Here is a 27492-nt window from a genome sequence, read left to right as displayed (position 1 = left end):
TAATAGTAAGATATATTTCAGTAGCAGGTTGTTGGTTATGTAGAGGTAGAGGGTGGGATTTTAATTTGGTTATGAATTAAAAAATCATGTTAATTAGTCTTTAATTTCAAATTATTTGTAATTGATTTAATTAAATATGTAAATTGTTTAATAGTGATTTATTAAAGTTATACTTTTTTGCAGGTTGCTCGCTTTTGAGGGGGATGGGAGAAGTTTAATAAAATGTAATGTATTTTATTTAATGTTAATTATTTTTGAGTAATTAAATATCATTCGATTTTTAATCATGTTAATTACTTAATGTATTAATTATTATGTAATTTTTGTATTGTTGTATTACTTTTAATGCATTTTATATTTAATGTTTCTTTTACACATGTATTTAATGCTGTGTTATCTTTTTGTACACAAGTAGGTTGGGAAGATAATAAATATATAATATTTTGATATGCATTGATATTGATATTAATGGATATGAATTGATATTGCCAATTGTTTGTAAATATATATATGTATTTGTGTTTTTTAGGAATTAGTTGAAATTAAAAATATTTGGTAGTTATGGAAGTTGATATCATTATGTGTTATTTTGTTTTTTCATTTTTAATGTATATAATAAATAATTTTATTATTTTTTCTTAAAAATATATATTTTTCTATGTACTGTAATTTAATAACATCTTAGTAGAACTTGTATTCATATATGTAATCCTTTTGAAGTTAAACATTTTCCCTACTGTTGCTTAGACTGGAGTTGGAATAGGAAATGCAATACTTCCAAAATCCAACACTTTCCCTACTGTTGCTTAGACTGGAGTGGGAATAGTGCATTTACCCCCTCGACAGCCCTACACTTTCACTAGTGTTGATTAAACTGGAGTGGGAATAATACATGTAATCCCTCTGAAATTCAACAATTTCACTACTGTTGTTTACACTGAAGTAGAAATAGTAAATGTAACCCCTGCGAAGCCCAACAATTTCCCCACTGCTGCTCAGACTGGATTTGGAATAGTAAATGTAACTCCTCGGAAGTCCAACACTTTCCTTTCCGTTGCTTAAAATGCAGTGTGAATAGCACATATAGGCCCATATGTAGGTAATCACAATTTACCTATTCTTAAATACTGAATTTTACCGATTCGGAATTTAAGAATAGGTAAATGGGATGTAGATAATTATTCGGTAAATTTTACCGAATCGGTAGGATTCGGTAATTAAGAATCGATATTTACCGATTCCGTAATTATGGGAAGCCATTCAGTATTACCGATTCGGTCAAAACCGAATCGGTAATAGGGGGAATATTTTCAAGGGTGGCAGGGTGTCACATTGACACCCTGTTGCACCTCTGAATAGTGCATGGGTGCACATGTGGCACACATACATGCCCTAAGGGCATGTATGTCTGCCACATCGCACTGTTGTAAAAGCAAAATAATTGCTTTTTCAAAGGTTTTCGATATTTACCACCAACTTGTAGTTGGTGGTAAATAACGAATCCTTAACTCAGGAATTCACTAACTTGAGTGCTCCCTATATTACGGATTCGGTAATTTACCAAATCGGTATGTTAAGAATTCAGTAATTTACCGATTCCTTAAATTACAGATTCGGTAAAATACTGAATCTAGGAATCATGCCACCTACATCTCAAAAGCCAAATACAGGTCGGTAACGGGCAAAATTCCGTAATTTCGGCCGTTACCGATCGGTATTGGGCGACCTACATCTGGCCCTAATTCTTTAAGGAGTCCTACACTTTTCCTCCAATTGGTGAACTAGGATTTTTAAATGCATTTGTTTATATGTTTGTATTTAATATTGTGTGCATTTTAATTTTTTATGTTTATATTCTTTTTAGTAAATGTGTTTTTGAGCGTTTAATATTTTACTCTTTTCTATATTGGTGAAATTAATTATCATATTCTGTAATTGAATTGTTTATATCTATATATAAAATGGACCCGGGTGGTGAGGTAAGGGGGAATAAGGTGAGAGGACGAAGAAAAAAAACACTTGAAAATTGCTGGCCACCGCCTCTCCTCCATTCTCTTGCTCCTGTTTCCTCTCTCCCCTGAGCCAATCACAACGCTGCAATTTAGGGGCCGATTCCGATCCGGTAAAATTATCGTCCGTACGGTTCGCATCCTGAGCCGTCTCCGTACGACTCGTACACATGCCGTACGACTCGACGAGTACGATCGGACCGTGGTATCAGGACGCGAGTCGTACGGTCTACGTCAGGTAAGGGCGATTCATACGGGAAAGCGCACAATCACATACACACCGTATGGCGCGTACCCCCCATGATCGGAGGGGAACATGCCGTACCCCTCCGATCATGGGGGTATGGGCCGTACCCGGGGGGGCCGTTCCGTACCTGTTTCATTGCGAACTCTGCCTTTCCGGCTGTTTTCAGCTCCCGTAGAAAAAGGGTCATACAGGACATACCCGACACGTATCGTACTTGCTGGGTCGTATAAACCAGCCACGAACCGTACAGATGTCGCGTACAGCGGGTTCCGAGTGAGACTCGTAGGGAGATTAGAGTCGTACGGTCTCTGTACGATTCGTACGGAGTCCAGCTACTGGTACGAATCGTACTTCGTCGTACATACAGGGGACGTTGCAGGGTACGATTCATACGGGAAAACGCTCCGAACGGCTATTCGGATCGCTTTTTTACCAGATCGGAATCAGCCCCATAGTGTTGTGATTGGTCTGAGCATCGTGGATCGGCACCCAGATGGGGAATGGGAGGCTAGGCATGTTCTTCATCAGGCTGTGCATTACAGCCTGGTGGGGGAGATGCAAAGTACGCATGACTGTTTGGCGGCCAAGCAGTCGGGCACACTTAGGGAGCGCAAACCCCTCCTCTCCCTGCTCTGGCCACCCTTGACCGCCCTGAGAGCCACTGACTGCAATAGCAAAACCAAAATGATAATAAAGATACATTTTTATTTAATTTTTCCTTTTGAGCAGTGGGGCAATGGTCCTCCACCTTAGTGGAGGAGCCGCCACTGCTGAGTGGATCTCCGATTCCTCAATATATGTTTACAGTGGAAGTTTATTCTTCAAAATGTGAGTCATTGGTTCTGCCAAAATGAAAGTTTCATTTTAAAAAGCATATATGGCATCCTGAATAATCTATTATAAAAAAGAATAGTGGGTGAGACATAATTGAAGTTCGAGAAGAGAAATTAATTTTAGAGCAGATTTTATCCCAAATGGAGATTTGAAAATTGTAATGCATATTATCATCACGTTGTAATTCAGCATGGATTTTATGTCTGTTTGTGTGAAATACTGTAAGTTTCTTATAAATGAAGGGTGACCTAATATATGTTATAAGAGATTGAGTTGCTTTCTGGTATACATCTGTTACTGAGGGATCAAGCACAAAATGTTCCACAGATGTAATTAATTCGTTATATTTGTGAAAAAAGAAACAAGAATGCTACATTTTTGCAGCAACCTAATAAACAAGAGAAGTGTACTCCCAAGGGTTGAAATCTTAATGTCTCTATCGATTACTCTCATCCTTTATTACCCTGAGCTCTACTCTTCCTTGTTCCTTGGGTTCGCTCCTTCCCATCCTCTTGTACAGTTTGTGTTTTTTGCCAATATGGTACTGCCTGAGTATCATAAACAGGATTATCCATGTCTAATGGCAGGTCATAGGGTTCTCAAAGCAAGAGGAGGCGATAGACATTTGCGTTCTAATTAAAGAACATTTCCGACACCAGGACCCAACTTCATAAAGTAATGAGTGCTTCACTGAAAGTTAAATGAGTTCATATAAGGGTGGGAATCTAAAATCTGAATTGGGAAACTAATCATATAAAGGAGGCCACAGTAACTGTGGAAACAGTTAAAGTAACAAACAAAAAGTAACACTAAATAAAGCGATTGTCATTGAATACAAGAAAAGAAAAGTGATTTTAATCGCTCACCCCTTCCTTTTCTTCCAGTTCTTGAATGCACAGCAGTGGCTGGAGTATGTTAGATACGCTTCTTCCAACTGTTGTAAAGTTTCGATTGGGGGAAGTTTTTTAAGATTCAGGGTGTTTTTTGCAACCAGTGTTCTCAGGCTTTCCAGCCCTTTGCTGGGCAGTGCAGTTATCCCCGTCTCCGATACATCCCTGCACCAAAGAAGAAAAGACAAAACAACATTAGACAAAAAGGTTGAATGGGTAAGTCACACTTCACTTGCCCATCTCAGGAAAACATAATAATCTGTTTTTATTCTAGCACCTAAATTAAATGGGTATACCAAGGATTTCACTTGACTTGCTTGTGGTTCTCAAATGTTACGTGACAATTCCTATTTTTCTGCCACTGTAGTGTTTTTATATTTACATGATAAAAAATGGAAAACAAACACAAAAGCAATTGAAAATTCATGTCCACGAATGAGAAATGTACGATTCAATAAAAGAGAATACCACAAAACAATTTATAATACATTTTTAGTATTTGTGGGTTAACACAGAGAAGCATTTTGATGGGTTTATATTTATACGAAAACACCGCTCATTGAATTGAGTTTATGCTTCAGAGATCGGTGTTGCTTGTAGGACACATAATACAGTATGTTAGCCATTCCTCCTTCATAAAATAGGTAACATTGAGCGTCTTAGATTGTTACAAAAAGGAAAACTGGAACAAACCCAATTCACTCTCACTCAAATGCCATTAACATTTTTGATATCTATAATGACAAAGAATTATAGGAAACGGCAAGTTCCCAAATGTCGACTCGAAGAAACATAGCACAGACCTTGACTTCAAAGCAGAAGGTTTTAGCCTTCTAAAACCATCCCAAGGATCTTCTTTGAAATACTTGGGGCCATAGGGTGTCTGTGTGCAGGGGAGGATTGATTATGTGTAGGAAGGTGTCCATCGTGCACATAATCCTAAAATGCAATTCTGTCACTTTCATGTGTGTCTGCTTTTAAAAAGGTTTGTTTATGTACAGGAAGGGACACCTTCCTGTACATAAACAAAACCAATTTTGCTTTTTCCAAGGCAGCACACATGGAAAAAGCAAAAACGAGGAGAAATAATACATTTCTCCTCATTTCGCCACCTTAAGACCAGGGTTTTCCTTGTCTTCATTTTGGCGCTGCCACCTATGTACGCCATCTTGGTACATAGGGGGCAGCGTCAAATACAATGGGGGTTGTGGTGGAATGCCCACCACAACACCTACTGCACGCCCCTTCCACGCTAAACATAGCGTGAAAGGGTTCCTTATGCACAAAGCAAAGTTAAGCCACGTTAAGTGGCTTAACGCTGCCTTCTACATAAGCTTCTATCGCCACGGGAACGTCACACAAAGTGACGTTCCCGTGGCGATAGGGGCTTGTACATATGCCCCTAAATTATATGGGGCCAAAGGCCAGTTAAACTATACTGCCTGTAACACTTACTCACCCACACTTGGACGGGCCGGTAATTAATCGGAGCCAGTGCTTGCTGATGGGGACCACCCACACTTATTTTTGGGGGCTGGCACTTATGATTCCACATCAGATATTTGCCAAAGTCAAGACATGGAAGACACACAAATCTGGAAGATGCGGGAAGAGAAAGATGGAAAAACCGCCACAAAGGGAGAGAGCAGGAGCCTGCAGAAATGAGATAAAGTGGAGGGAGTGTCTGGTAGTGGAGACATAAGGTGGAATTAAGACTACCAGCATTGGTATTCGGCGGGCCAACTTTAATTGCACCAGATGCAGGCTTCTGAACAGTTTTGGGTATCAGAACTCTTTCTTTCACAAACTAAGCCCTGGGATGGGTGTGTTTGACTGTTGTTTCGCGAACGGAAGGGGGGATGAAATGGATTGTGATAACGTCATACAATTGTTCATTGAAAAATAAAACCGCATTATAGTTTATAGCTCATTTATTCAGAAGGCAAACAAGAACTCAAGGTTGAGACATGCAAGCCTGTGAAGGGCATGGGTAATGGCAAGTGGTGAAAATCCGCTATGCATACCTGTAAACTTTTTAACTCCTTTTACTTTTTAGACATAATTGCTTGGCCACATCATTGTGGAAGAAACATCTGAAAAAGTTAAGAATGGAAAAGATCTAGACGTGAGTTTAAGTATAACATCTATCAGAGCTTTAAAGCATAGCCTTATAAGTTAATTTCAATAATAGTGTTGTAAAGATATTTTCTATGTAGGTGCTTTTGCAGGGTGATGCTTGTGCAGCATGAATGCATACCTTGGAGCACATACTGGATTTCTCCTGGATAGGGTTTAGCATGAACGTTTCTCACACTTTGGTACTTGGCCACATAATGCTCCTATTGAAGATCATCAGAAAAGCATAGCTTTGTCCAGACATACAGAAGCACCCTTATCACCATGTCACTCATATCAATCCAAAGCAGAAGCACTGTGCCTGCAATGGTAACATGCCTGCTTTTTTAGCTTGATATGGATAGTGGTTGCTAATCCTATGAGCGAAGACACTGACAAAAAATTGCACAAGACATTAGCACTTGTCTAGCTGGGCATGGATGGCATTGGGCTCATTCTATGGTTATAAATTCGGCTAGAAAAACAGAAATTTGAGCAGAGAAAATTTAGTGTTGGTGGTGTAGTAGAGTGCTCAAGATAAATGAGCTGCTCACCATCTAAAACTTGTGAAAAACCTGTATATGTATATAGTTAGACATGGGAGTCTCTGGTTGGCAGAGGAATGCACCTTGTTCAAGTAGAGACCCTTCCTTGTAGTCAGGGTAAGGGGGATTACAACTTCTAAAATGACTTCTGCTCACCTGCTTGGTAGCTTGGCATGAGAAGTAAGGCTTATCCCAGAGGCAACGTGTAAATCATCTGCACATAACACACAGTGAAAACAATACAAAAGGACACAACACCAGTTTTAGAAAAATAGCCAATATTTATCTGTGTAAAACTAGGCCAAAATGATAAAAATCCAACATAAAGTCATCACAATACGAATATTGCAAGAATAACCTTAAAATACTTTCCCTTGAAGTCGATAGTTTAGTGCAAAGTTATCACGACATCGTGAACAAACAAATCCAACTGTTCAGGCCGACTGCGGTGTCGTGAGCCAGCTACAGTGTCGGGAAGATCTGCAAAAAGTACCTTGGAGATGCAGGGCATCGTAGATCTTGCGAAGAGATCCGAAGATGCGGTATCGGAAGGCATCGGCTTCAGAGGTCGGTGCAGGAGTCATAGGGCCCTTGAAATCACACACATTGCAGATCGAACTCCCTGAGGTTGAAGTCAGGAATGCCGGCAGGCATTAAGCTGCGGTATGAAGTGGAACGGTGTGGAGAGCGGTGACCTCTGGTTGCAGTGGAGGCAGTGCCTCGGTGATGGCATCCAGCAGCATCAGTGAGACCAGGGCTGTGGTGCGAAGTGGGGTGGTGCTCTTTGTGTGCTAAGAGGTCACAGTGCAGGCAGCGTCGTAGCTGAATCGAATTGTCGGTAGACAATCTGGAGTCATTGACGCCGGTGTTGGTGGGCTACTTTTGCAGTGTGGGACGGGGTGATGAGTCGGGGTAACTTAAGAGCAGGGCCCTCAGGCCACAGTACAGACAGCGACATTGATGCCAGTGTGTATCGACGTCATCAGAGATACCAGGGCGATGTGAGGCCAGGTGGTGCGAAGAATGGTGCCCTCAGGTCACAATCAAGAAGCAGCTTTGTGGCGGTGTCTGTCAGAAACATCGGTGATACCAGAGTAGCAGTGCGAAGCGGGACAGTGCTCTCTGTGGGGTCAACAGGTCACGAAGATGAAAGCAGCCTGGTTGACGCCGTTGGGTTGCCTTTTTTTCTATTGTAGCACAAAACACACAGTTCCCAGTGCTGGTAGGAGAGGATTTTGAAGTCTTTGCTGATCCCGAGACTTTTTGAACAGGGGGCAAGCTCTACCTCTAGCCCTTAGAGAATCTTAGGAAAATAAGTTGCATAAAGTCCAGCCCAGTCTTTCACTGTCCAAGACAGAAGCAGCCAGTGCAGGCCAACACAGCAAAGCACATAGCAAAGTGGTAGTTCCTCCTAACAGCTTCTCCAGCTCTGGGGTTAGGGCCCCAATATTTATACTACTTTTCCCTTTGAAGTTTTAGGCAGAAAGTTTCTGAGTACAGAAGAAACCAGTTCTGTCTTCTCTAGTCCAGCTTCACTACACAAGATGGAGACAGAACTGTGCAGAGCAGACAGCGTATTCAGGTGCTAGGGAAAACTCATCCCACCTTTCTAAATGCAGAAAGGTCTATTCTGCCTGGCTATGAGTCACCTGGAAAGGCAGGGCACACCTCAGCCCCCAGTGTGACCATCTAGAGTGAATGCACATCCCAGATCATTCCATTCCGAAATCAAACGGTGAATACACAAACAGGCAGAGGCACACAGGGTGGTTAAGTAAGAACATGCTCACTTTCTAAAAGTATAACATGGAACAGTGGTTCCTGTGGATAGTGTGTGTAATATATGGTAGTAGTTAGCTCAATGGCAATATTTATGGCTAGAGAGATGTTGAAGAGAGAAAGAGAAACTATACACAAGACAATCACAAATATTTGCTTATTATGTAAATACGTAATCAAGTTGATCAAGAAAAGTGCTTGGTGTCCCAAGTGAACATAGAACCTACATATCAAGGATGACAGTTTGTGACATAAAATAGGTTTCAAGAACCTAAATACAGCTTTAGCATAGATATTCAGTAGATAGTAACAGCCTTCGAGTACAATAGTAGGGGCTGGGGAATGGTTTGTTTTAGAAGTGTGTCGATGGTGTTTCGATCCCACCATCAATAGGATGGGCTTGAAAAAATAATAATCAAGGGATATTTAAGTGGGCCAAAGTTGGAGAAAAACAAGAGGAATCAGATGGTAGTCAATTGACTAATGGTTGAACCTGAATAAATGTGAATCAACTCTCAGAGTGTAAAGTGCACACCACAAAAGTGTATTCGGAGAAAGGTACTCACAAGGGGCCCAGCCGGGCACTAGTCGAGAGAAGGAAATAAAAATGAGCCGTATTCTGATGTGGGAAGAAGCAAAAGATAAGGACTTACTCCTGTGAGGAGACGGGGCTGACAGACCTTGCAACGTTAGTGTCATTATCGACGTCCGTAATATGAAAGGAATATATCAATCCGTGTTACAGATGTCTATCTATTAAAATAAATTAGGGCAAGAATGAGGAAAGGTCGCAGGGCACGGTGATGCCTGTTACCAGCATTTTGTCAGCGTTATCGAGCAACCAAGAGAGATGAGGTCCCAGGTGCTTACCCAAATTAGCAGAGCGAGACAGAAATCATCATGCAAATACTTTGACTCAGGCCGCCGTAGTCATCCTTAATAATAATCCAAAGTCATGGAGTAATGGAATCCTTCCCTCGCATACAGCCAATAACAAGTTGTGCACAGACTTTTGCTGTACACAGTGTGGGTTTGGCCGCAAGGCCTGGACTGCGACTGACCATTCCAAACACAGTCAACCCCACACTGCATGCGCAGCAGCCTGAAAATAAAAACAATGGAATGCTAAATGCATCCTCCAGGGCCAAATCCAGCACAGGTCAACAACCCCATCAAACCCCCCAACAGCCATATTGCCTGGGAAGAGGAAATGCAGAATCAGGGACTCATTCATGAAAAGAGGTGCAACGTTGGGAAAAACCAGTGAGGAAGCACTTTTCATAGCTCCATACTTGCGACACCATGGCAACCGATGCCTGGAAGCACGGACAGTCTCTGGGGCCTGGTGGCCACACTGACCCAGAGTGGGAGGCGGCGGTGCTGTGGAATTTGACCCATCTCGCTGCTCCCGTTCCTAGCGAAGGTCACCGAGAAAATCATCAGCAAACAACTGACAGCATCCTGGACCCGTCCCAGTCCGAGTTCCGCAGCAACCACAGCACCGAAACTGCCCTCATTGCCGCCACTGATGACATCAGGACCCTGCTGGACAACAGAGAAACAGCAGCCCTCATCCTCCTGGACCTGTCAGCAGCCTTCGACACGGTCTTCCACTGCACACTACGAACACGCCTACACGATGCCGGGATCTAAGAGAAGGCCCTGGACTGGACCACATCCTTCCTCTCTGGCAGAACTCAGAGCGCCCGCCTCCCCCTTCCACTCCACTGCCACCGAAATCATCTGCGGCGTACCCCAGGGCTCTTCCCTCAGCCCGGCGCTGTTCAACATCTAAATGGCACCCTTCGCCCACGTCTCCCGACAGCACAACCTCAACATCATCTCCTATGCTGATGACACCCAGGTGAGCATCTCCCTCACCAAAGACCCTTACACCGCCAAAACCAACCTCCACGAAGGGATGAAGGCCATTGCCGAATGGATGAGGAACAGCAGACTGAAGCTGAACTCGGACAAGATGAAGGTCCTCATCCTTGGCTCCACCCCTTCAGCCTGCGACGACTCCTGGTGGCCGACAACACTAGGAACAGACCCGACTCCCACCAACCACGCACGCAACCTACGGGTCTTCCTCGACTCCCTCTCTCCATGATTAAGCAGGTCCACGAAGTCACCTCATCCTGCTTCAACACCCTCCGAATGCTCCGCAGGATCTTCAAGTGGATCCCCACCAAGACGAGAAGAACAGTCACCCAGGACCTCGTCACCAGCAAGCTGGACTACGGAAACGCCCTCTACGAAGGAACGTCACCCAAGCTCCTGAGACGTTTGCAACGCATCCAGAACGCATCAGCACGTCTGATCCACGACATCCCCCGCGGCAGCCACGTCACACCCCACCTGAGAGACTTGCACTGACTCCCCGTTAACACGAGGATAAGCTTCAAACTCCTCATCCACGCACACAAAGATCTCCACAAGACCGGCCCAGCATACAACAGACAACTCAACATCTATACCCCCACCCGCCAGCTCCGGTCCACCAGCCTCGCCCTCGCCACTGTCCCCTGCATCCGAAGGACGACTGCCGGTGGCAGATCCTTCTCCCACAATGCCGCCAAGACCTGGAACACCCTCCCCACCAACCTACGGCAGACCTATGACCTACTGGCGTTCAGAGGACTCCTAAAGACCTGGCTCTTCGATCACTAGCAGCACCCCCCCCTCCCCACAGTGCCTTGAGACCCTCACGGGTATGTACTGTGCTTTATAAGTGTCATGATTGATTGACAAGACCTGTCACCAAGGGCTCTTAAATGTATATACATGGGTGTGAAAAAAAAGTATTTTTGTTTTACATTTGTCACTCCTCACTTTCTTAAGAGGTAATGTCATTCCACCTTATTTGCCCTATTTCATAAAATAGTGTTTCTTATCAAGAGACAGTCATATATTAGTGTTCAAAACTGGGAAATAAACTGTGTATTCACCAAAAAAAACACAGCTCTCCACTTCTTGTCACAGAGGAACCCCAGCCGTAAGTTCCCTTTTCATGGGCGTATCCGCGGGTCTTCCCTCTGTGTATGTCTTCTCAACCCTGGAATTGCTCTGGCCTGACCATGGATGCGGGCCACGTCGGGCCCAAGCCTGTGGGCTGTTGAGGTAGACATTGAGGTGTTGGCGATAGCCCTTACCTGGTGGCAAAGTCTGGCAGGTCGCATGGAGACAAGTTGCTCATCTGTGTGAGGAGATCACCTGGCAACTCTTGGAGCTGTGATCGGTAGAGGAGCTCACGCTCACCGATGTAGGGAGGTCTGCATTGCATAACACGCGCTAACATTACACCGGGGTGCACGAAGGAGATTGCCAATGGTGGGCTGCTCCTCTCTGCACCACAGGCCAGAAGATGTGGCACTGCCTGGATGCTGTGAAGGGTAAGGCCCCAGAGCTACGCCGAAACGTGTGGGGTGGGAGCATTGCAACTTCACTCCTAATGGGGCCCTGTTGCATCACCTGCATTTGGGAGGCTCCCCAGTGGACTTGGCGGCGACTCCAGGCTTGTGAAATCCCACCTTGGCTGAGGCTCCTGCTGGCTGAGTCACAGATACAGAGGGAGTGCTGTGGATTGAGCCCCAGTGACAATGTCCAGGTAAGGAAAAAGTGGGACGGAGAGCGGAGGAGGCCTGTGGGTCGTGTTGGGCCCAGGCCTGGCACCTGTCCCTGAGCAATACCTGCGCTGCAGAGGACCCACATTGCTGAGGACACTAAATAAGACTGGTGGAGACTCCACTATATGGCTCAAGTCACTGATATTGGATATTGAGGGCAGTGAGTGCTAGGTCATGGGGTTCCATTCGTGGCCAAGCCCTTCGGTATGCAGCTTGATCCGCTGCTACTCTCTGGGGAACTAGGGAACATGAAATCTGGTTGCCACTGTTAGATCGAAGAGGCAACTGGGTGGTGCTGCCTTTCCTAGCCCCTTGTGAGTCTGCTGCACCGTTTGGTAGCTGCTGCCCCCATCTGCTGCTGCTGGTTCTTCTGACCCAGAGGTCAGGTGTTCGAGACCCTCCTCTACCCGCAGGCTCCTGCCTGCGCATCATTCCTGGTGGTCCAGTCATACAGCGTCACTTCTCTGCTGCATAACTGCCCTCCCGTCCCTCTTTTCTACTGTTCCTGTCTCTCTTTCTGCTCTTCTCTGTTGCTTTACTACCATTGTTTTTTTCTGTCTTTGGCTTTGTTTTTCCTATGCTTTTTTCTTACTTTTCCACTCTCCTCTCCCTCGTTGCGATCCCCGCAGCCCTGCCCCATCCAGTGTCCTTTCCTGTGTTTCCAAACATCCCAGCTGTCCAGTCCTCCGCAGCACTACTTTTTGACAGCCGCTGTGTGGCCCTGCGCAGCGGGCGTGCCACTAGTGTGCTGAAGGTAAACCAAAGGCAAGCCCTTCTGCGTCCATCCACCCCTGGACCGTGCTCACTGCCAGGGACCCTGCCACTCAGACACTCCACAGCTATGACGTCAGCACTCTCCTCGCCCTCAGCCCTGGACGCCAGCTGACTGCCAACTAGCACACCGAAGTATACCCTTGCACCCTTTGCCTGCCGAAACTGCAAATGCACCTCAACACACCAGCGCATCTTGCTGCCCAGAAGACCAACATTTCAACCGACCGGCTAAACTGCATCCTCCTCAACATGCAGTCCCCTCCACAAACATGCCAGAGAAATCTGGGACCTTCTTGATGTGACCTCTTCACGGAAATCTGGACCAACCTCTGCTCCAGACTGAACATCACCATCGCCATCCCTGACGGCTACAAAATCATCGGGAAGAACCACCCCGACTGCTAAGGAGAAGGCATTGCCATCATCTACAAAAGCACACTCCAACTGACTGCACACTCTAATGACCCAACGATGACCATGGAACACCTCTACTTCCAGATCTAGGCCAACCCAAACACCACCCTCTGTGGCACCCTCATCCACAGGCCCTCCAGCCCATTCACCAATGCCATTGTAGACCTCAGCGCACCTCAGGCTCTGCCATCCACTGACATCATCCTACTCGGAGAACTCAACTTCCACCTGGATAAACCCAGTGACCAGAACACCACCACTCTCCTGGAGAACCTCGCCAACATCGGACTCAAGCAGCTAGACACAGTGACAACCCACATAGCCGGACACACACTTGACCCCACTTTCTCCGCCAGCAGGAACTTCAACTACAGCCACACCACCAAACTCTCCCTGCCTGACAATCATAGTATACATCATGCCTTCACCATGCCCACCATACACCACCGCCATCATCGCCCCGCCGTTGCAGCTGGATCAAGGCCACCGCAAAACCTCCTGTCAACTACCTCTGCACCACGACTCTGCCAACGATAACAGACGCCAACCCCACAGCGCACAACCTGCACCGATGGATCTATAATGGCTTTGACACCGGGCATCTCCTGCAAGCGACTGGGGGTCGCTGGCCACCAGGGTAGGTGACAGCAGACACCCTGGATTCCAAACTAGACTCTGTACTCATGGCTGTTGAAAAATAGATACCCCCTTCGAGGACTGCATCGACAAAATCACAGTTGACTTCCCCCTGGAGCACGCAGTTCACTGCAAGCTGACTGACCAGGTACATGACAGTGAGCAGCCTATTACCCAGAATGCAGCATTGGAGTTACAGCAGCTAATGGCATGTGTGAAGGCACTAAGAAGAAGAGCCGAGTATGCTGAGAGCTGCTCCCGGCAGAACAACGTGCAGGTGGTGGGTCTGCCCAAGGGAGCAGAAAGAGCTGAGGCAGTGGGATGTACTGAGACATGGTTGAGTGATCTACTGCCAGCAGTTGCACTCTCCCTTTTCTTTGTTTTGCTCAGATGGCAGATAACCTATTTTAGTGTTGCTTCAATTTTACTGCAACACTTCTAGGACGCCACTTCATCAGAACCTTACGCCGTAAGGGTGCAAGGTTAAAGCAGTGCCATAGGGATCGGCCTGCCCCATGCATTGCTGGGGTTGCATTATGCTTGCAACACAACTCCAACAATGCATGACTTTAGCGCCTAAAGATATGTCAAGACACCTGACGTATCTGTCATTCTTTGCGCCATGGAGCGCTGTACAGTGTATGCGGCACATCCAGGTGATGCATGGAGGGCGAAGTGACAAGTCTTGCATAGCTGTTTTTTAGAAGCAATGCAACACTTTCCATGAATGAGGCCCAGGAATATGCCCTATCTTATTGATAGGGCGCATTCCTACCTTTTTGTTTCATCGCAGGGCAGAGCAGCAACACTGCTTGTAGCGCTGTCCAGCACCAAAACCTCTGAAATGAGGCCCCAGGTTCTTGCACCAATTTTAAGCCCAGCTATTTTCTGGTCTTAAAAAAACTGCCTCTAATTAGACTTAGAGGAAGTTTTGGGTATTATCAACGTATGGAAATTTAATTGTAAATATCACAAAGTGTGTTTTTTTCTCGGGAACGCCTACTTTGCATCTCATTTTCATCAAGTCCCGCTAACAGAAGTGGCGATCCTGAAAATGTAAGATTTACGCTGGAAAATTGGCACTAACTTCAGTAAGCAGCACTTTGTAAATAAGGTGATAAAAAAGCTGCCGTAAGGTCAAAAAAATCACGCTACGGTGGTGTTAAGTTCTTGGAAATATGCCCCTGCTTGGTGGGAAATTAAAAAATGCTTCCACCAATGCGAGTGCAAACATAGGTTTCCCTGCCTCCACCAGTGTGGGCAGGGAAACGGCTATGTCTCAGGATGGTCTCCCCAGGATATAGCTTGCAAGCCGGCCCGGGGATGTGGCCCCAGGCCACTGCAGGCTTGGGGAGGGCGTGGCCCACTTCCCATATAAACACATTTTACCCCCAGTGGTGGGCTCCCCGGGGGCTGTAGGGGCCGTTAATGTAAAGGCAGCCCTTGGGGGTGGTACCCTCGGGGCATAAACATAATAAAGGCTATATTTATCATCAAATAAGGCAGAGCTGCAGGTCACCTTGCTGTGCTGCACTGCATGATAGGGAAAGGGTAGGAATGCACTGTACTTAACATTGTATAGCACATTCCTGTTTTTTTCCCAGCTCCTCCTGGGTTCCCCCATGGGGCCTAGGGAGCCATTGTATCCCAACACTTCATCCTTATATTATTATTATTATTTTATCTTCAGGACAGGGGACTAAGTCTCCAAGTCCTGCATGCTGCCAGCAACATTTTTCTCATGTTGCTAGCAGCCAATCAGAGTGCTCGCTTGAGAAGGAGCGAGGTGGCCCAAGAGAAATAAAGCCCCCTCGGCTAATCAGAATGATCTAATTTTAAATTACCGAACCGGTGAGATTCTCGAGAGACTCAATCTCCAGATATACCATTATTTTGCAACCTTAAATATCTCAAAAACTACTGAACGGATTTACAGCAAACCACAAAAAGCACCATCTTTGGATCAAGATCTAGTTTCTTGTCTAATTTGGTGTAATTATGTACAGCAGTTTTTGTCTAAAGAAGTCTATAGAAAATGCATTTTGTATTTTGTGTTTTGGGACCCCTTTTTTTTCTCAGCCCCTGTTTGACAGATCACCCTGAAACGTTCCAAGCTCAAACCAGTCAAAACATTACACGTTACTGGAAGGTTTCGTGGGGATTCGTCAAATGGGGCCAAAGGTATCTAGAACACAATAAATGCTTGTACTGTGGAACAGCAGACCTGACTATAACTACCCAGTGGCGACCTCCACTAGCTAATATATATTACATTAGGTAGTAATATATAAATCGCCACTGGGTAGTTATAGCTACGATTGTGTTCCCATAGGAAAAACATAATTTTCAATTTACTAATAACTTTAGCACCAAATCACAATTTTTCAGGAAACTTTAAAAAAAAAGTTCATACTCCTCAGCTTCTTCCTGGAAAGTTTCAGGATGATCCGTGAGGTGGGGGCTGAAAAGAATGGGGGGGTCCCCAAAGCATGTTTTCCTCATTCAGTTTTTCCTAGGAAAATTGAACAGCAATACTGCAAAACTGCTGAATTAATTTATGCAAAATGTTGCAGAAAGCAATATCTTGATCCAGGTCAGGATACCCTGTCCCCCTTGGAATGATGGGAGGTCGAACCCGCCCCCACCCCCGGGCTCCAAAAACGTTCTTATTTTACTTTGCCGCAAATTAGCAGTGGATCAAAATCTTAAAAAATAGCACAGTCTCACACACTCTGCCCTTGAAAAAAACAAAACAACCACACTAGGGCCCAGGGGAGACACAGTTACATATGCACCGGAGGGCAGGATGTGGGCCCCCTCTCAGAGTCTCTTGGAGGCCCTGGGGATACCGCCCCCAAGGATCGTGAGTAAATTAAATTGAAAGGGTGCATTGCCCCCCTCCATGGGCCTCTTTGAGGCTCTGGGGACACCTAGGACCCCATATCCCATGGCCACTATTTCTAAAAGGGCAAGGGAGTGCACAGACACCTTCCCTGAGCTCATTCCCCCGGGTTTGCACTAGGTAGTTAAGACCTAGTTAACATAGGAAATTGATTTTTTTATGCCATTTGATGAATCTTCACAAAACGTTCCACTAAAAAATGCCATCCACCTCAGTTTCTTCCTTGAAAGTTTCGGGGTGATCCATAAAGAGAGGGGCAGGAAAAAGGCAGGGTCCCAAAACGTCATTTCCTCATGCAGTTTCTATAGGGATTTTTTAACAACTCTACAGCTAAAACTCCTGAACTGACTTACACCAAATTTGGCAGAAAGCTAGATCTTTATCCAGAAAGCATGCTTGTGTGATGTGTTATACATCCACTTAGTAGTTTTCGAGAAAATATGGTTCAAAATGTTTGTATGTCTGGTTGGTGGATTCACTCACTGGACACTCACGAGAGTCCCATGGGCACACACCTTTAAATACCAGATCTGATTGGGAAGCTTTTTATCCCATTGGGCATCTCACTCCTTTGGGAGCTGCCTGTTCCAGATAGTGCAGTGGGAGTTCACGCTCTGATTTGATCGCAACGACGTGAAAAAAATGTTGCAGTCACAATTTCAGGACATGGAGCTTCGGTCAGAAAAGACTCCGAAATTTCTGAATCTTGACACAAAATATTAGCTCAGTGATATATAACAAACACGATGCATGGGCTGAAGACCCATCACAATCTTATCTTAACCCATCACAATCTTATCTTATGTTTGACAGATCAAAACAATCTTTGGAGATGTGGGTTGATTTTTTCCTCGAATGCACTATAAATTGTGGAGGTCTAGATTGAGTTTTGACAAATATTAAAACAAAAGAGAGTTATGATAAATATTTAAGCTTTATAATGGAATATACCCATGATCTACAAGTGTTCAATATACTCTGGAACTCATGTTACTTATTTTTTCTTTGTGTTCACAAGCACATAGGCTTCATTTATGAATTATAATAAAGGTAAAATCCGGTAGCACCCTAAAAGCTGAACTTCTGAGCTGCTAATAGGACTTAATTGTTTGGATTTTTTTTAATTTGTAAATTGTTTTAATATTTCATTCACTCGTGTGTTTCCTTTAATGTGTTTTGTATAATTGTGGGTAATCACTTGTGTAAAATGCTTATACAGACGTACTAGTTTTAACAAATGTGCTTATTACTGAAACATAGATGTATTATAAGCATCTCATATGTAGATAAGACTCCAAGATCGGCATGATCCAGAGCACCTCCTGAGGCCAGTTTGTTTCAATGAATTTTCCCTGAAAAAAAGTGTCAGTTTTTGGTAGAATGATATTGTCAATGTGCTTGGAGTACCTTCTCTTTGGAATCAACCTGAATATGAATATGTATGCAAAAGGTCTGTAACACTATTAGAACATTCCACCCACAGAGAATAGAATGTCCTAAAAAACAAAGACAAAAAAAACAAATGGCAATCATTGGAATGTTGTAGCAGAATTTGCATGAGAACCAATATTAAACTGGAGAAAGACTATAGTCTTTAAAAGAGCGCTCAACATTCCAATGTTATAAAGAAACTTAAAATCTATTGAACACAACATTTACATTATTAAATGTTCCCATCTGTACTCACAGGTGTGTCGGACCGCTTTGTACTCCAACAAACACGTCTTCATCAATAACTTTGAGGTGTTTATTTTTGTGTAGATACCTACAAAGAAACATAACCCTTGTTATTTATTCCTTGTCAAGTTTGAATATATATACAGCTAGATGTAAGGTTGTCTTCACCAACTATCAAATACAGGGATGTCCTCAATACCTACCAGTCAACCTGTGAGCTCAAATATCAATCACTCACAGGGTTGCTTCTGACCAGAAATATGGCTTTGTCATATGGTTTCATAATTGAAGCACGAATTAAATGCACTTAACTATATACAAGACCTTTTTACATGATGTTCCTCTCACCGCATCAGGTTACCATGGAAACTATGGGCAGCCTTCATCATTCACAATGCAATTTCTAGTGGAATATTTTCTTTATCTTGGGTAATCTAGTAGAGAATCATTTTGAACCATCAAGGGAAAACGTAATTTAGTAGACACCCATTTTACAACTGACATCCTCCTGACACAATTGGAGAATCTTCCGGGAGATCCATGGGAGCCACTAGATGGATACATTTACACGCTACTCTTGAAATCTCTGAAATAATTTATTTTGTACTTGATTTACTAACGGTTACCAGACTGCGTTGCAGAGCTGCATAATTCCCCACTGCACCAGCATGCCTTTTAATATCATGGATTATATAAGTGAATTAATACAATGTTTTCCATTGCTTTGTGTCAACTTTGGGGCAAGTGAACACACACACAAAATGGTAGTGAATAACCCACATTGGGCCTAAGAGAGGATATGCTCTCATTCCCTGGGATAAGAGGCCTCATTTGCACCATGTTTAATTTTCACTGTTATTTCATCATCATGTGATCTATTTTAGCATGAATAGCGATTTTCCCCAAAAAGTGAAAGAGATTTCTATGAGGGTTACTCAGCACACTGAGTTTTCTGTATTGGCTGTGTTGGCCTCTGTTCTTTTCACACATATTAAATTTTTTAATTTTCCAATGGTCAAGGCAGAGTTTCAGAAGTGGAGAAGAAAGTCAGCTTGCAAGGATGCTTGATCAGGGTAATTGTCTGCACAGGAGTCACACACAAGATCACAGCATTTGAAGATATAGAGGGGGTTCTCATAGCTTATTTCCTAAAACAATGAGTTCTGGACCCCAAATTTTTGTTCAGAGGCCTCTGGACAGTGCTATAGAAGGTCAGGGTGCCAAATATCAGAGCTGGGTAGTCTTGATTCCACCTCATGCTATTTTTAATCCACCAGCAGACACTCCCTGCCTTTTTATTTTTACCTTTCAGGTTCTTTTCCATCTCTGCCTTCTCCCTTTGTTACTGTTTTTCTGGTTTTCTGTTCTTCTCTTCCTCCTTATTTCCCCCTTTTGTGTTTTTCTCTCTCTCGATCTAGCTCTGGGTCAAAGTTTGTTGAGGAAAAATAAATGCCGGTCCACAAAAATGAGTGCCCACCTGAAACCACTGGCTCGAATTAAGCACTGAGGGTTCTTGTAGCATTTAGAAATCACAGGCGATATCCAGGACCATCTGCCCACTCTCTGAGAAGACATATTTCCAATCGGGTCCAAAATGCCAACAACACACAGAAGTAAATGCAGGGGCATAGCTTGGTCAGTAAGACTGGAGCGGATGTGAGCTTCAGATTTTCTGACAATCACGTTAGGATATCATGTTGATTATTATAGTACAAGCAGCGCTTGACGGGGGCTTAACCACATGCGCGCTAGCGGGTTTTCCCGCTGTGCGCTGAAATTTAAAAATCGCGGCTTTCGTGACAAAGCCAGCTCGTCATGCGCGCAGCGCAGGTAACGCCCATGACGAGCTGGCTTTGTCATCCGCAGCGAAGGGGTTAAGGGCCAATGGATAGGGAAAAGAGTGTGGATTGTGGGAGGAGTACACAGTATTTTATAAAATAATCCATGTTTCAAGACCTTCAAAACAGAAGAGTGAATGTGAGTTTTTGTCTGAGTATTTAAAAATTCCAGGTGAAATCTGATAGACATCTTAACATACCCGACTGAAAGCTCCAGGACCCAACTATTTACTAAATAATACATTTATTAAGATGGTGTAACACCCCAAACACCCCGGTGCGGCAAGGTTCCTGAGTAAATGACGAGTAGTTAGTGAAGTACATGAATGCCTGTCCTGTCCAGATCGTCAGTGACAGGATGTGAAAGGCAAGCACACCTCATAACAACATGCTACATGCATAAATGAATGATTTACACAAAAAGACAAGTATCCACTGATAATAAGAAAAGTGAAGAGTAATGAAAAGAACTCTTTGACCACATTTACTGATCACAGCATCCTCTAAAAGAATTCTAAATGCAAACCGGCACTAGCAATTGAGTTGGACGTCCGCAGGGGGGTGGGGCTTGAGGGGGAGTGCATGTGAAAAACACGGCAGCAGGTTGGTTTTTTTGGATTTTTTTTACAGGGGGCCAATATTGCAGCAAAACATTCCCCGGTAACAAAAACGGCCCCCAGGGGTCCAAAACCGGCCTCCACCCTGGCAACCCACTGGGGAAATGCCCGCTGCCAGCTACGACCAGTCAGGCCTGACTGGGAAAGCCTGTGCTGAGAACTGTGAAAGCCTGCAGGGATGCAAGTGTGGGCATCCTGCCTCTACCTTTTCATGGGTCGAGACTCAAGCTCTGGGATAGTGTCAGAACAGCACCACCCTCCTCTTTGTCACCTGATCCACACAGTCCGTGCCACAAGCTGTGACCATACCCCACCAGCATGGCCCATTGCCCCCTACTTTCCTGCTTCTGCTAATTCACCTCATGTAATCCAGGGACCACGCGAAAAGCCACATAATAATGACACATCTCTAAGCCAGTGCATAGTGGAGGCTGCCAAAGATTACCACTGCCTTTGCTGCCAAGAGGTTCCATATCATGTAACGTTTTTAGATATTCTTGGCTTTTTAGCCAGCATCACAGTGCATTATGGTACTTGCCATTTTCCTTTTAAAAGTATATACATGGACTCACAAATCACAGTGTGCAGAACGTTGCTGTTGGCTGAAAAGCCAGGGCTAGCTTACATATGACGTGGGACAACTAGTAGCAGAAAACAGACACATTTTTGGGCATCAACTTGTGACCTGGACCATAATTGACCAGTGTTAAAAAGATGGCGATTACATGGTTTCTGTGCAGCCTCTTACAGTTAAGCTGCAGAGTTAGCGGCCCAGGATTTGATGGGGAACAAAAATCCCCCAAATTATGTGCATGCCACTACTGAGCGTTTTACACTCCAGTCCTGTTCATGTATGTTTAAGCCCTTTCTTGCAATTGTATACTTCAATAGGTCAAATCCTCCAAAATGCTGTCGACTAAAAGACCTGGACTGGCTTAATGGCTTTACACGAGAGAAATTAGCATGTATGGCTGCACATGAATGTTTTACTAGCAGAGCAGCAAGAATACATATAGTAGAGATATTTAACTCAAATCGTGCCTAAAGTGCACATAACATGTGTATACACACATGCATACGCACACACCCACACACACACACACGTGAGTGTGGATATGTTTGAAGTTTTAACTGACTGGTCTGTGAAAAATGGAAAAACGGTGGTGAGAAGTGCACAGCAGCCAGGTAACCTCATGTCCAGTCGGACCCCTGTAGCATCATGCTACAAAGAAATACAGACTCTGCTTACTCTTTTACTGGAGCTTTATTGTATACTTCTATTACCTTCCCTGTCCCTACTCTAACTGCCTTCATCCTGTCCTGACCCCTCCTCTTCCCCTCAGCCCACCTAGCTCCGCCCACCCCAGCTACTAGACTGTCAACTATATTACATCTCCCCCTTTCTTAACAAAATGAGCTTAATGTCTTCAGTGTTCGCAATTCTTCAATCCACCACACGGGTTGGCGGACAGCCTGTTCTTCAAGCCTCAGTAGTGTCGAATCAGTGGTGGGTTTGGCTTTGGTCAATCTTTCCGTTGTCTTAATCAGGGCATTCTTGACCACGTTGCGTGTGAACTGTTTACTCTCACACTCCGCAGTCATCATGTTTCCTTCCTGTGGTGTAACTGATGGTTCAGATGCTCGGTCTCTTTCATGAGTGGATAATGTTCTGGTCCTCTTCTGAGCACCCGCATCTACTTTTACTTCCTTTTGTCTGGTCCGGTCGAGGGCAACACTGTCCTTCAATTCAGGGTCATGTATACCAGATAATACGGTACTATCTGACGAGACTGTCTTGGTTTGGTTCGATAACTCATTCGCGGCCTCGGGTTGTCTGGCGAACTCGTGGGCTATCTGTGCATAGGCTTGTCTCTCTCTCATCCGATGATGATCTCTCTCTACTGACACGTCCAGCTTTCCTTGCGGAGTGACTGGCTGGTCCCTTCCATCCGGTGACTAAGGTCCACTGTCTCTGTTTTCCTTTTGTAGGTCCTTTGAGTCAGCCTTGCGGACCCCTTCAGGAGTGACGGAGTCTGATCTATGTCCGGATATACTTGTGACTGACATGACAGGTTGTCTTGTGGAGTGACTGAGTATTCAGAGACCTCAGTGTGTGACATGTTGCTCTTGACGGGAAGGATGTCCTCTGGTTCCATGGTGCGTTCGGGTGGTTGACGCCATGGCTGTTGTCGGGACCATGACTCGGTCGACTCACGGGGTTGAACAGACGTGCTCTCTGGGTCAGAGAAGTCTTTTGTCGACTTCCAGGATCGGACAGACGCGCTCTCTGAATTAGAGGAGGTCCTGGCCATACCCCTTTTAAAGGACCGGACAGACACGCTCTCTGAACCAGAGGAGTTCCTGGCCATAGACGTGCTTTCTGGGTCAGAGAAGTCTTTTGTCGACTTCCAGGATCGGACGGATGCGCTCTCTGAATCAGAGGAGTTCCTGGCCATACTCCTTTTAAAGCGTTCCTTTGAGAGTGTATTGAGTAATGGATTTCTGAAATGAGTAGGCCGTGACACGTTGTTCTTTGACTCAGGGTTGTCTTTAAGATCCTTATCCGGGCGCCTTCGTAGACTTGTCTTTGACGTTGTTTCATTTGAGAAGTTGTTCAACAACCACGTGCTTGTTCTTTGTGTTTGATCTTGAGGTTTTCCATCTTCACCTTTCTCACATATCAACGACTTCTTCTCGGTTTCTTCATTGTCCCAGGTGCCATTGATGCGTTGGTCTTTTCCTGTTCGTTGTTGGGGAGGGTCAGTTCGTCTTATGCAACCTATTTCTTCTTCCCACTTATTTAGTGCTCGGACACCCATGATACGGGTGTGATGTGTTCTCCTGCTGGATGATCCTTCAGACTCATCTTCACAACTTGGCGAAGAATATTCCTGCGCCAACTTCCAGTTTTGACCATTTTGATCTCTTCTTCTATAGTTTGTCTTCCTTACTCTCTTGTTGTGCAGGTTGCCATCTTGTCCAGGAGTGCGATCTGTCCCACTTGACGCTCCCTCCTCGTCAGACTTTGAATGACACCTTGAGGGTGAAGAACTCCTTGAGGTTGTCCTTTGACTGATTGACTCGGAGTGCTCCTTGTCACTTTGTCTCTCCCGTTGTCTTTTCACTGGTCTGCCTTCCCTCTCTCTCCTTTTTGTTTTGTGCATTTTCCGAGTTTCATCCGTCCAGGCATCTTGATATTTTGCCTTCAGAGGCAGGTCCTTTGATCTGTCTCTTGCCTTGACGTGTATTCCAATTTCAGCCTTCCTAATGATTTCTTCTAATGACCAATTTCCTTGCAGAATCATTTAGATTTGTGTCAGGGTTTGCGCAGCCTTCAATTATCCGGAGTCGAACTGCGTCCTCATTCGTAAAGGTGTTAAAATGGCAGCCTTGTACCAGGTTTTGCAACCGAATGATGAAAGTTGGCAATGGTTCGCCTGGTTCCTGCCGAGCTGTGTTGAAAGCGAAGCGATCATGATCCACTTCCGCTTGTGCGGAGAGCCGGGCACATAGCTTCTCTTGGAGTCTTTCATAGATTTCTGTGTCTTCTTTGGAAAATGTTTTGATTGGGCATCGGCCCTCAGGACCCACCAAATGGAGGAGCAGCATTAGACATTTCCTCTCTCTTTGTTCACCATTGGTGTCCAGGAAGTCACCCAATGTTGCCAGCCATTGGTTCCGTTTGAGACACAGACTCCAGGTATCCGTCTGCAGCCCTGGGGGTGGTACTTCAATGCAGAGATTGAACCGTTGTGCTACTTCTTCCCCTGCCATGAGAGGAGGATTCTGATAGATTATATTTGCAAGGCACGGGTTGTTCACTCGTCTTCTCGTCTTCTTGGCTGATCCTCTTTAGTCGAAACCTTTGGTCTGGTCATGTGCTGGGACGTTGATAATCTTTGCAATCAGCACAGTATGTGCCAGTGAATCACTTAGATTTCGTGCGTTCCGAAGTGTCCATCACCCAGCTGCACTGTGCTAGACACAAGGTTCCTTTTCTTTCGAGTCGCATGCTAGTGGCAGGTGGTTACCAACTCTTCCGCGGTGATGCTGGGCATGTTTGACATCTTTGTTCGTACGGGCGTTTCCTGTGCACTGGTGCAAGTCCTCCAGTCACTTCAGTGTGTGTTGTGCTTGTTTCTGGGACTGTCTTTCGCAATCTTGCCCTCTTCTGAGCCTTGTGCGGTTCTGTCCAGCAGCTCCTCTCTTTTACGCTCTTCGGTATGTGTTCACCATCACCTTTACCCGTTGCTTGCGTTTGCTTGCGCTTGTTCTCTTATTATACTCCTTGCATTTGCTCGTGATTATTTGTGTCCACTTGTCGTTTTTCCCTGGCTCTTGCATGAGTCTGTGCTCGTTTCTTTTTCTCGCTTGCGTTGGCCAATGTTTGTTGCATCACCTTTGTAGGTGCTCGTGCTGGTTTGCTCTTTCTCGCCAATGTTTGTTTATTTGCTTTTCCAATGCTTGTTTGTTTCTTCTCGCCACTGCTTGTTGGTTTCTACTCGCCAAGGCTTGTTGGTTTCTACTCGCCAATGCTTGTTTGTTGGCTCTTGACAGTGCTTGTTTCTTTCTATTAGCCAATGCTTGTTTATTTGCTCTTATCAATGCTTGTTTGGCCTTCGCCAATGCTTGTTTGGCCTTCGCCAATGCTTGTTTGGTCTTCGCCAATGCTTGTTTCTATTATGTTCGCCAATGCTTGTTCATTTGCTTTTGACAATGCTTGTTTTTTTCTATTAGCCAATGCTTGTTTATTTGTCCTCATCAATGCTTGTTTCTACTGGGTGCCTGACTTCAAAATGGCCGCTCTGCAACAATCAAGGGTCTTGTCCTACAAAGGCGCCTGACTTCAAGATGGCCGCCGTCACTGCAGGCATACACGAGGCTCTCTCTCTGGGTTCATTCACCTCCACTGCACTCGGGACTCACCGTCGATCGTCTTCAGGGGCAGTCCACACCAGGATTCACTCCTCTTCAGTCACTGCGACCACCAGGTGAGGTTGGGGTGGGCTCCCAGCTCACTTTCGCAGTTCCCGCTCTCCTGCGCCGACAGCATGCCAAACCTCACGCATCGGGCGTGAGGTTTTCCGACCTCCGACGGCACCCGGGCTCGAATTGTAGCGCGCTCAGCGGCGCTTGATGGCAGCACGTCGCGGACGATGTCCGCTGCTCTGGGGCACTTGTTCGTTTTCTGGGCTCAACACAGGGTCGGAGTGGGCTCCCGATCTCTGTACACAGGCTGCTCACCCAGATCACACGCTTTTAACGCGATTGGCTTCTTGTCTATCGAGCGATTCAGCGCTCGTTTCTGCGGCCCTTCTCAGCTCCCTCGCAGACTCTGGAGGGGCAGTTTCAACAGCTGCTGGCCTCGTCCTTCAGGCGGCAGCGTGGCTCCACTCGGCAGCGTTTTCCTCGACGCTGCTTGGGACAGGGTGTTGCAGGCAGTGAGTTTAGAATCCCACCCTCGTCGCCAGTTGTAGCATCGTGCTACAAAGAAATACAGACTCTGCTTACTCTTTTACTGGAGCTTTATTTTATACTTCTATTACCTTACCTGTCCCTACTCTAACTGCCTTCATCCTGTCCTGACCCCTCCTCTTCCCCTCAGCCCACATAGCTCCGCCCACCCCAGCTACTAGACTGTCAACTATATTACAACCCCTCAGCCAGTCCTGCCTTTTCAGGCCAACCAGTTGCATTATGCGAGCTGCTATTTGTCTTTTAAAGCTGTAAGCATGGGCCCAAATATCCTTTCAAGTGATGTGGTACAGATTACAAAGCCAGAACTCAGAGGATTCGTTTTACTTGTCACCCATGAGGCAGGCCTATTTAGAAGCTGTGGCTATAGAAGTAGAAAGGAATCCACATTTCACAGGTTTTTAGAGATGCAAAGTGCAGCACATTTTCATGACTGATAAAATTATTTAGTGAGGCAAAGCTGTGATGTACAGGACAAGGTTAAAATTTGGCGCAGCAGACCAGCCTTCAGGCGTTCCTCTGTCAGTAAACCAAGTATTATTAAATAGAATAATAGCGATTAAAATATCAGAGACACAGTCCCTCTAAATATTGCAGTGATGAGCTGAGAAAATGACTGTATATTAGTTGTTTGGCTTCTTCTGGCCTGCCTGCCTTTCACATCAAGGGCCATATTTTGAGTAGTGTTCAGGGGCATAGTGGTCATGTGCACCCACTTTGTGTGCCCCCCGGGGAACTACAGAATGACAGAAGGGGCCACATATGCTTGTGAGGCCCAGTTTGTAATACAACCATTTTTGCTATATTGAGAGTGTATTCACCCATTTGTATAGGGGCATGTCTATCTACATGAGGAAACCACTTTGCCTCCACCCCCACACTCTATGCAGGCGCCAGACACAGAGGCAAAAGGGACCTTAGGAGACGCCCTGACTGTGTCACAAAAAAAGTGGAGCACTGTCAGTGCGCAGTCTAAAGGCAGCCCTCTCGAGGGGTGGCGTGCGTCCCGAGACATCCCCCTGCATGTGGGTGCAATAACACACTACACCCAATTGGATGGGATGTCTGTCTACCCTTTAAAGTGTAGGCAGGTGCTGTCTGCACAAAGGAT

The 27492-nt window shown here is 45.3% G+C and overlaps 1 protein-coding gene across 1 annotated transcript in view; it reads right to left on the bottom strand.

The window, feature by feature from the left end:
* The window catches only part of TSHR (thyroid stimulating hormone receptor), a 618302-nt gene that overhangs the window by 31659 nt on the left and 559151 nt on the right, over positions 1 to 27492 (bottom strand). The window contains exons 8-9 of the mRNA XM_086937590.1: positions 18462 to 18539; positions 3957 to 4145 (exon numbers count right to left, since the gene is read on the bottom strand). Of these exons, the coding sequence (XP_086793716.1) occupies positions 3957 to 4145; positions 18462 to 18539 (267 nt within the window). The remainder of the gene's footprint in view (positions 1 to 3956; positions 4146 to 18461; positions 18540 to 27492) is intronic.

This window comes from Lissotriton vulgaris, chromosome 9 (assembly GCF_964263255.1).
Source record: "Lissotriton vulgaris chromosome 9, aLisVul1.2, whole genome shotgun sequence".
NCBI lineage: Eukaryota > Metazoa > Chordata > Amphibia > Caudata > Salamandridae > Lissotriton > Lissotriton vulgaris.
Note: the sequence above shows the minus strand (reverse complement) of the source record. Positions and strands in the feature narration are given on the sequence as shown.